The sequence below is a fragment of the Netta rufina genome (genome assembly GCF_964035555.1).
Source record: "Netta rufina genome assembly, chromosome: 24".
Taxonomy (NCBI): Eukaryota; Metazoa; Chordata; class Aves; order Anseriformes; family Anatidae; genus Netta; species Netta rufina.
Genome location: NC_140148.1, coordinates 6652815 through 6663765, shown reverse-complemented (window position 1 = coordinate 6663765; position 10951 = coordinate 6652815). Strand labels below are relative to the sequence as shown.

At 43.5% G+C, this 10951-nt stretch overlaps 1 protein-coding gene across 1 annotated transcript in view; it reads left to right on the top strand.

Moving 5' to 3' along the window:
• Nucleotides 1-935: 935 nt before the first annotated feature.
• Nucleotides 936-10951, top strand: part of ASIC2 (acid sensing ion channel subunit 2) — a gene marked incomplete at its 3' end in the record, with an annotated part of 572604 nt that continues 562588 nt past the window's right edge. Inside the window, exon 1 of the mRNA XM_084300938.1 lies at nt 936-1514. Within this exon, the coding sequence (XP_084157064.1) occupies nt 951-1514 (564 nt within the window). The 5' untranslated portion in view covers nt 936-950. The remainder of the gene's footprint in view (nt 1515-10951) is intronic.

Sequence of the window (10951 nt, the reverse complement as noted above, 5' to 3'; positions counted from 1 at the left end):
TCTCCCCTTCCACCTCTCCCCTTTCCATCCTCTTCTGATTTATTTTTCTTTTTCTCTGAGCTGCTGCACAGCAGAGGAAAGGCTTCATGCTATCCACCCTTCTCTGCTCTGCATGTGGATGTGCGTGCATGAAACTGAGCAGCTTTGCCTCCCCTCCCCCCTCCCGCTTTTTTTTTTTTTTTTTTTAACCTTTCCCCTCCCTCTCTTTTTCCTCTCTTACTCCTCTTGCATTGTCCCACTGAATTAGCTGCCCAGCTTTCCCTGAGAGAAACACTTGGAAATAACACTGGCAGCAGCACAGGGTGGCTTTCTGGGGAGGAGGCGTATTTCTTGGAGCCCTGCCCAAGCCAGAAGGGTGGGGAGGAAAAAAGATGCTCAAATCCAGCAGCATTGTCAGAGCACAGGAAGGATGGTGCGATTGGTCTGAAAGCCCTGCCGCGCTGCAAGCCATCAGCTCCGGGTAGAGACATCCTTGGGCTTTACGCACTAGTTAACAGGCTTTGAGCTGCCTCTGCTTGTTTTAAACTCTCCCTCTTGCTTAATCTCATCTCTGCTCGGGTGCGTGTGTGTGTGCATGCGTGCGTGCATGTGTGTGTGTGGCGGGGGGGGGGGGGGGGGAGGACTTTATTTCTATTGGCTCGGCTTTCACTTCCCACCCACATCTCTTCCACATCACCTTGGTGTCTCCCTAAATAAAACCAGCCCTTCTTATCGCACCGAGGAAATCAAGAGATAGAGTTTGAATGGATTTTTGTATAAATATTTACTCCTACAAAGGTACTGCTGAGCTGGTGGGATAAACTCAGAGCAGCTGGCCTGAGACTTGTCTCCTCTCTCTCTCCCCTAAAAGGGTTTGATTACTTTCCAGAGGGGAGGGGAGAGATACGGATCCCAATTCCAGCTACAGATTGACCCAAAAAGCAGTGCCAGGATTTCACTAGCTACTCTTCATGGATCTGAAGGACAGCACCAGCGAGGGCAGCATGGGGAGCATGCAGCCTTCCAGTATCCAGATTTTTGCCAACACCTCCACGCTCCATGGGATCCGTCATGTCTTTGTCTACGGGCCAATGACCATCCGACGCCTGCTCTGGACCTTGGCCTTTGTGGGCTCACTGGGGCTCCTCCTGGTTGAGAGCTCAGATCGAGTGGCTTTCTACTTCTCCTACCAGCATGTGACCAAAGTGGATGAGGTAATGACTAACAGCCTGGTCTTCCCCGCTGTCACCATCTGTAACCTCAATGAGTTTCGCTTTTCCCGGCTCACCACCAATGACCTGTACCATGCTGGAGAGCTTCTGGCCCTGCTCGATGTAAACCTGCAGATCCCCAACCCTCACCTGGCTGACCCGGCCGTCTTGGCCATCCTTCAAGAAAAGGCCAACTTTAAGCAGTATAAACCAAAAGTTTTCAACATGCAGGAGTTCCTGGCACGGGTTGGCCATGATCTGAAGGATATGATGCTGTACTGCAAATTCAAAGGCCAAGAGTGCAACCATGAGGACTTCAAAACTGTGAGTATGAGCAGACGTTCTGCTTTTCTCTACTCTGGGTGTGTGGATGGTGCTGGTGCAGGACCAGGACAGCTAGGATGTCACTGACCAACCTGCGTCAGCATGGTGCAATGAGCAGATAGTGTCTGTCAGGCTCTGGCATGGCAGAGGAGAATGAGGTATCCTGTTGAGTTGAAGTTTATTTGCTGGAGTCCTTCCTCTGCTTCTTCCAAGCATGGCATGGGGTGATGTGGGGGCAAGCAAGGGATCTGCAGCAGGTCCACCATCCATCTTTCAGGAGACACACAGCTCCCAGGGGGCTTGGTGTGGGCAAGCTGGGGCATCAGATGGGTCCTGCTGAGCAACTAAGGGGGCTTGTGAGGTCTCTTGCTATGGTCAGTGAGAGGGCTGGAAAGAGGCCAGAGAGACTGGAAGGCATTTGAGGATGGTCTGAGCAACATCCATAAGCCAACTGTATTTCCTTGGGTGTTTGCACCCTTGCTGAAATTGTGGCTTCTGATCTAACTGGAAGGGGAATTTTTCTGCTTGTTCATTGTGGCTGTGGCTCATAAATCCTAGTTTGCTGCAGTGTGGCCAGCAACCAGGTCCCTTCTTGGTGTTGTTTTAGAAAAAGGGAAAAAAATAAAGAAGAAAAGAAATCAGGTTCTGCTCTTATGCCAGCCTGCTCTCAGGCTGGCAGGAAGGTGGAGAGTGCTGGGTAGCCTGAGGATCCTGAAGGCAGCAGACACTGCTCAGCTTATGGCTTCTGGGTGAGACCCTGAAAGCAGTGCAGGCTGGCATGGGCATCTCAGCTGGCAGGCATTGTCAGAGTGAAATAGGAAGAAAAAGTAGGTTGCTTGGAAGAGGCGATCCCACCCATGCACTGCTGGTTGAGAGAGGGGCTGCAGAAGGGGCTGCTCCCCCCAAACCGGTGTCTTGAATCCTGCCTCAGCAGAGCTGCAGGCATGAGGGATGGGATGAGGCTAAGTTGTACTTTGCTCTTAGCCCAAGCTGGCTGGCTCCTTCTCACTGATTCTCCCTGGCATGCCCTGGCTGGGGGCTTGGTGACCCTGGAGTCAGCAATGCCGACAGATCTCAGCCCACTGTTTCTCTGGGAGCGATGCTGTTTTTTCTGCTCCATGTCCTGCAGATAGGCAGGGGCTGTAACAGGTTTCGTAATGTTTGCCAGTAGGATTTTGGTCTGGTTTTAGGAGAAGAGAGTATTTTGTGTCTCTGATGCTTTTGGATCCCCCAGCAAATGAGTCCAACTGATTCATGCTCCAGAGTCACTGCTATTACCTGGACTGTGCTCTCTTTCAATGTCTGAGCAGGAATGTTTTGTCTGATGTCTCAGTTGTTGCCTGTGCATAACCCTGATGCCATACCCATTTTGGACTGGATATACAGGCAAACTGCTCCTTTTCTTCTGCTTCTTGGGCAGATCTGAGCAGAGGTAGGGTGGTAGGTCTCATTCTCAGATGAGACAGGAGCTCTTGCTAGCTTCCCTAGGAAACAAGAACTGTAATCTCCATGGCCACTTAGTTTTTGAGGTAGCTGCTTCTGAAACAATGTTTTTTATTTCCACAGCAGTTTCCAGAAAGGTTAAACTCTCCCTGGCTGCTAAATAAATCCCTGTTCTCCTAAATCAGGTTAGGGCTAGCTAGAAACATATGGGCCAACAGCTCTTGTCCTTGTCAAAGCACTGCAGAGATTCAGAAACAGGGCAGTGAAACACTTTAGTCTGTTATGCAAAGCAGATCCTAGATGATACAGAAGACATTGTCTTCTACACCTTTCTAACACAGAGAAATATGTTAAAGGAGATGCTGAAAGCACAATTAGGTTTTCCAGTCTCACTGACTTGAGGCACTCCCTTAGGTTAGGGAAATCCAGGGAGCTGTGCTCAAAAGGGACTCAACAGCCTTGTTTTCCTTCTAGACTGTACTTCTAAGAGACAAAAGACAGCAAAAAAAGCCTGCTTAAATGCTAAATAGATCTTTCTGGAGGGAGCATGCTGTTAAGGTCTTTGAACTGCCTCTGTGCTGAATCAGAACCTCCAGTTCTGGAGGAATTTTGTGTTTAATCATCAACAACCTGTTGCAACTTTGTGTACAGACTGTGTGGCAGCTTATCCATTCTGCTGCATTGCCAGTTGGAAAGAGGGAAGCATCATCACTGAAGGCTGATTTCTTTCCTCTCAGGAAGCAGAGAGTGTAAATCCCAGAACAGTTTTGTAATACGTCATCCTGATGAAGAACTTCAGCTCTCTCTTTCCATACTCCCCAAATTCATGCAGCTGGGAGAAGAAGTAGGAGTTTTGCAGTAGGAAGCTGCATCAAAGCAGAAAACTCTGCAATAAGATGCTCCTGAGGAAGTTAGTGCAGTAGTGCCAGCTGGTCACCTGTCCCACTCAGAGTATGTACCTATGTGTGTTGTATGCAATGTTGCATGGGAAAGCAGATGCCCATGAAAACATGGCAGTGCCCTGGCACACTGAAAACTTGAATTTACTTTCCCTCCTCCACTTCCGTGTTCCAGTTCTCCACTGCAGATTTTTTAACAGGATTTGAGCTGTGCTCTCCTTGCACTCAATGTTCCTTCTCCCCAGATGATGTCTAATGCTTTTCAGACAACAGGTCCCCATATTATGGCCTGCTCAGAGGCATGAGTCCTTTAAGCTTTTCTGCAGAGATACATCCAAAGGGAACAGCAAGGACTTAGCAGAACATGTGCTGATTCCTGAACTGGCATGGCAATGTACTGAGCAGCAGATAAGATAATGCTGTAGGCAAGGTAATAAAGAACAAGAAATTGGCAGAACGAGCTTCAGCAAACCTATTCCTTTATTGTATTTGGAGGAGGAAAACCTGATAACAACAGCAGCAGCTGAGGAAATTCCCTCTTTTTTTTTTTTTTTTTTTTTTTTTTTTTTTTTTTGTACATTGCTCCTTCCAGGAGGTCTCAATTGAAAATGACCTCACAGATGGCATCTTTCTGGAGGAGCTGTGCTCATGCTGCTCAACATGACATTAAAGTCTTCCCAACCTACTGCTGCTGAGAGTGATAAAGCTGTGACTCGTCAGCCCTAGACACACAGCTGTGGTTTTCTGGTTATCTCTATGAGTGTGCTGGACCAAAGCCTCCTTCCTGGGTCTGCAGTCATGGCTTGTGGTCCTTTGCCAATCCAATATGGGATGAACTGAGCAGTGGCAAGGGGACCTTGCAGGAGAATTTCTGTGGGTGGCACAGCAAACACATGGAGTAACAGGGGAGAAAAATCTATGAAAACTGTTTCACCCCATGGGGAAAAGGGAGAATGACAGATGGCGTGGTGGGGTTGCAGATATCTAGAATATGAGGAGCATGGGGAATAGGATATCTCAGTCCCAACTTGCTGAGAAAATTAGCCCCAGCAGCCAAGCCCTGCCTGAATGATTCAAGATACAGCAGTGACTGCGCATTTTGGTATGTGAGCAAGTGTGGTGGTTTTACTCAGGTGGGTAGTTGAGCTCCACCACACTCACTCTCTCACTCCCCCTCCTCAAAGAGAAAGGGGGAGAAAATACTGTTTCTTACTCCTCTCTCTCTCCCAGCTGCTGTATAGCCATGTTTGTTTGTTTGATTGGTTGGCTGTGTTTTTTGTTTTTTTTTTTTGTTTGTTTTGTTTGTGTTTTTTTGTTTGTTTTTGTTTGTTTGTTTGTTTTCCCCTTTCTCTCACAGAGGTGTAAACAACGTCACTTACTGGTTCAACTCTAGTCAGCAGCAGGGCCCTTACCTAACATGGGGCAGCTTCTAGATTCTTCTCAGAGAAGCCACCAGTATGGCCTCCTGCTACCAAAACCTTGCCATGTAAACCCACTACGTTAAGGTTTTTCTGTCATGTCATTTGATAAATAGAAATTGTAGCATGTGCTTCCCCACACGTCCATCTCGTTTCAGAGGTAACACAAGAACTTAGCTTGTGCCTGCTATGCTTTTGTTGCCGGGTGTCTATTTATTTTCCATGTCTGTGACAATCGAAGCGTACAACTCATTTGTTTTCAATACACATTCTTGCTGATAGACAGTGTCCACATAATGGAGAGCATTTGATGTGAATATTTCTATTCTGAGACACAAGTTTATGTCAATCTATCAGTCACTCTCTATGCATATATTTTCTGCCATTCTTTCTAGAGTACATGAGGCCACTATTTAGTAAATAGCTTATGCTTTTTAGGCTGATTAGTCCATTCTCATCTTCTATTATACAACTTCCACTTTCCTCAAAAATAAATAAATAAATAGAAATCATGATGCTGTCTGCTTGATTCAGAAAAACATGACCACTTTATATTTAATAATTTTTCTGAAAATCATGACTTTTTCCAAAGTGTGCCTGAGTCCGCTAAAGATGCCAAAATGGGATCTGCCATTTTCTGCTAACTTTTACACAAATAAACGGTTCTTGCACTAGAAGAGCAAATATTTCTGCATCTTTCTGAGTCTGTGCTTAAACACCTTGTGTTTGCACATGCTGCTGAATATTGGTGCCTGGTCTTAGGCACGGGAGGGAATGCAGGGTTATTGTGTTCCTGTTGTAGGTGCCTGAGTTCGGTGTCTAAAAGTAGATGGATTGTATCTGGGTCATATATCTGGCTTATGTACAAACCTCATCCTTGAGAAATGTAGACCTTTATTCTACCCAACATTAGCCTTGTCTAAATTTTTCTGCCCCTCAGACATCTAGTTGTAAAATGATTATGGTAGGTCTTGTCCGTGGAGCTGATGGGCTTTGTACTTCCTTAATTTATTACAGAATATTGGGATAATGATTTGAAATTCACCAGAAAGATTCCTGGGAGGATACCTGTTGTGATGAGTATCTGTTCACAAATATAAAAGTTTCCTGGGTAACTTGAATGGATATTGAGGTTAAAAAATAAAGAGGATAAGCCTGTGGAACCTCTCAGTAGGGTCTTTTTGTGGCAAATCCAATTATAAGTCATTTAATACAGAAAGCATTTACACTGGACGAAACAACTCACATAAGACCAAAAAAACAGAGGTGTAAGTTATTTACTTGAGATGTGGGTCATCTGTGTCTGAGAGACTGCTTTGACTCAAGACCTGATCAGCTCAGTGATTAACTCGTCCTTAATTTTCTTTTTAAAAGTCTGTGGTTTGTTCTGATTTAAGCTGTTTCTTGACTGGGAACACTCCTCTTCTCATTAGGAGTTTTGGGAACAAAAACTAAAGATCTGATGTCACAGAAAAGAGCACATCTGAAGTATGAAAAACATCTGCAGATCAGTGGGCTGTGAGTGCAAAGGGATACAAGACACCAGAGCAAGAAGGACAAAGCACTTCTGTGCCTAAGAGCCAGATGTGAGCTCAGCATTCCCTTGCCTATGGCCTTGGTTTATATGATGCACCCATCCACTTCATTTGATGAAGAGGAAGAGCCACTCTCGTCTGTTAAGTGATGTCTATTCATCACAATTATTTGTCAGGAGGCCAAGTGAGTGTGGATCCCTCTGTCCCCCATCCACAACACACCTGCTAAGGGCTTTGCACATAAGATGGCATCTGGAGCTGAAGCAAAATGAAAACACTGCTGTGAGCAGAGAATAATGTTGTCAGATGAGGAGGAAATACTCAACAAGAAGGATTTCATCAGAGTTGCAAGGATGGAGACATTTGAGGGCTGCAGAGCTTCACCTTTTTTTTTTTTTTTTTTTTAATGGAAATTGCATGAGGTTTTCCCATGCATTGGAAATATCTCTGAGTCTGACTTTCTGCACATCAGCTCTCCTATCTGAAAAATGGGAGGAAATTACTTTTACCCATGGAGAGACACTGACAAGTAAGATGCTGGAAAGCTGTGAAGAGGCAAGGAAGTAAAACTCAGAGCTCAAGGTTGTGTCTTTAAGCCACAGTGTTCTATTGTTTCCTTGCTGTCTGCAGTGGACAAAGTGTTAAATGACCTGAAGCAGTCAAATGTACCTGTGCTCTTTCTACATGAACCACATTTAAATCTAGTCATGCCTAAAACTGTAAGTGAAGACTAGGAAAAAACAGGGACATATTAAAAAATCAACAACATGGTTTCTATCTGGAGAGATAAACTGGAGCAACACAACTTGTCCTGACCTTCCTCCATATACCTCATGCAAGTTCTCCATTGAGACTTCTTGAGAAATAATATATAACCTCCCAGATATTCACTTTTGTGGAATTTTGTGCTTATTTGACCAAGTGCATGCTAAAAACCATGATGTGACTGCTGTGAAACCATGTTGTATATTTACTCTAAGTGCTCCTAGCAAAGCACTGGCCATTACAGGTCAGTGTCTGTGATCCCAATGGAAGGCAATGGGCACAAATAAAACTGGTGATTGTAAACAGAGGCAGGAGAAGTTCTTAATAAAAGAGAAAGCAGGTCTGACTTCAGTATTGGCCTGAGTGGCTTCTTGAGGTCCCTTCCAAACTGAATTATTTAATGTATACATATATCTATATAAATTATAAAGTATATCATATATTTCCATAATAAAAAGTGGGTACATACCTACTGGGTTTTGTCCCATGTTGCTACTTGTCATGCTTAATTCACTCAATCTTTACTGTGAGCATGAAAAATAATTTTGAGAGATGGTTACTGTCCCTGTTGTGAGCCTTGCATAAAAGTTTGAGTTTATGTTTGACCTGAGGAAAAAAATATGGCATTAAATGCACAGTTGTTGATGACTCTCTGCATTGAGCATCTGAGGCATTCACAACTCTGATACCATAATAAACCCCTCACAGTCTCTCTGGGCTGGTGTCCGTCCTTCTCCATCTTCTGGAACCATTACCATGCAGTTTGAAAGGAGACAGCGGAGATACCCTGAAAAAAATACCTCAAGTGCATTGTTCAGCTCCTCTTTGCAGAAAAAGCATGCCTGACAGGTCTCCAGGAGTGCAGCCAGTTGCAGGACAGCAGGAACAGAGGGCACAGAGGTATCTCCATCTCCTTTGGCAGAACCTGGTGTCCAGAAGCTCTGCACGGCTAGTCCGTTCTGTGCCTTTGAAAAAAACATTTTTTAAAGGAATTTATATCTGGAGTGCAAGCCAGACCAGGCTTGGTTGTCACAGCAGCATTATGCATGAATTGGCTGTAATGGGGACACACAGTCAGTGTGTAGGCAATAAAATGCTCAGCTGCTGTTATAACGTGGGACCAAGCAGATTGTCAGGTGGATGTCACAGCTCTACCAATTGTATATAGTTTTCAAAAGAGATAGCAAGTATTTTGCCTAGTTTCATTGATCTTTCTTTTAAGATTGCTGTGACATTTTGTGTGGATTTCCATAGCAAGAGCTCTTTGGAAAACCACATCCATGAGAACTCCTTGCCTGAAAGACAAACAGAGCTATGAGAGAGCTGTGTAATGGTGAGAATGAAGGAATGAAGGTCCTCCCATAGATTCAGAAGGAGAAAAACATGAACAGTGGCTATATTTACAGGTTGCAAAAATTGTCAGCTATTTTGCCACCTGCATCTGCTGAGAGGTTTATTTTAATTATTATTTAAAAAATTTTAAATGTATTCTCTTTATTGAGGGATATTCTCTTTATTGCGGGATGAACACAACCTGAAAGGGACTTGGCCCATCCAGGTATTTTCATGTAGAACAGAAGTTGCTTCGTTGATGACTCCTGTGGATGAGACAGTTCTTCATGGAGATTTCCTTCCTTTTCCACTGTACTAGCTCCTTAGGGACTGGAATTTGAAAAGAAAATCAGAAATAAAAAAGACTGAGCCAAATTCAATTGACTCACCAGGTGTTTCTTCAGATCAGCTTGACCTGCACGTGAGAAGGTGATTCCAGGTTCTGCCCAAGCAGGGTGAGCTTCATGCCAAGCCTGTGCAATTTCCTCTTAGCCAGAAGGTTGCTCAGATCTTACTTCCAGCATGGGTTTTTTAGAAAATGGAATTTGTCCTGAGGGAAACTGGCAGCTCAGAGTCTGTCTTTATTGCATATCTGGAAAACAGGCAAACAAACAACCAAACCAACAACAAGAAAACAAACCAGGTTGAAGGCCAAAAATTTTATTGAGATGAAGTTTTAGTCAGTTTTAAAAATCTGAATTTTCATGGTGCTTTTTTCAAATATATTAAACGCTTGGCAATATAAATGAAAGCAATATAAAGATAGGCATGAAATTAAATGAATTTAAAATGTTTGTCTTTTCAAAGCTTTTTAGATTATTAGGGGAAGAAAATCAAAACAATTCATTTAAACATTTTCTTTTTTTTTTTTTTCATGTTTCCAAGCCTTCTGAAATCCCATGCTCCCATGGTGGAGGACAGTCATGCAAGGACTTCACAAGACAGCTGAATCCCATGACAGTGATTCAAACTGTTCACCTGAACGTTTAAGAGAAATTAATCTCAGGCCAGGAGATGAGAATAAATAAATCCAAGCAAATGTTCTCTGGTGATTTAACTGCATGTACTGTGAGCAACATATTTTAAGGGCTCAAATCTCTGCCACAATGCAGGGTGACATACGTCCCCCAGCTAAAGTAGTAAATGATGAGCTGAAGCCCTGGTACAGCAGAGGAGTGCATAATTGTCATGTGGGATCACTCAATATCAGGCAAGAAAATATCTTCACAGTATGTAATCAGCTGGACTGTAAGGGGTAAATCCACTGAACTGATTGCAGAGGAGAGTAAACAGTGAGAAGAATTAATGTAAGCTTAACCCTTGAGTCACTAATTTTTCAAGATCACACTCTACTGCTCCCTGGTACAAAAATGAATGGGATATATAGAGCAGTCCTTTAGAGCCTCTGTATTTCTTCTACTGCCACCTGCTATGCTTTGGAAAAGCAGCATGTGTGATGGTTCCATCTTTGCCTACTATGCATGAAACAGCAGTGTTAGCAGCACTGTTAACTCATCAGCAATTTTCCAGTGATGGAGACAGCTGAACAAGAATATCAGGCTTCAGATCAACCTCAAATGTTTGATAACATTATGTTTTGGGAGAACTTGCTTTTTTTTTTTTTTTTTTCATTGTATTCCTATTTTCCTTAGGCTTGTTGAACACACTGGTTAGATTTTATCTCTCAGAATATAACACAGTGTCCTCTTTTGCTACAGAGGTGATGGCTGGTTACAGCAGTTGCACGGTCCTGTTATATACATTTTTTTTCTTTGAAGCACCTCATATTTGGGGATTTTTCCTTTTTATAATTAAAAGACACAGAATCTTCCCCCAAAAGCTTTTGTGAAAACTGCCACTGTGATTGCTTCTTAAACATTGCTCCCATCTAAACCAAATTTTACATAAAAAATTGAGTCAGTGGAATGGCCAGACAGAGTGTTGATATCATGTCCTCATTCGAAGGAGTTTTTTTGCCAGATGTTAACCCTCATACTTGTTGATTGAACAGCATTTTTTTTGTACTCCACCCTGGTAATGAATCC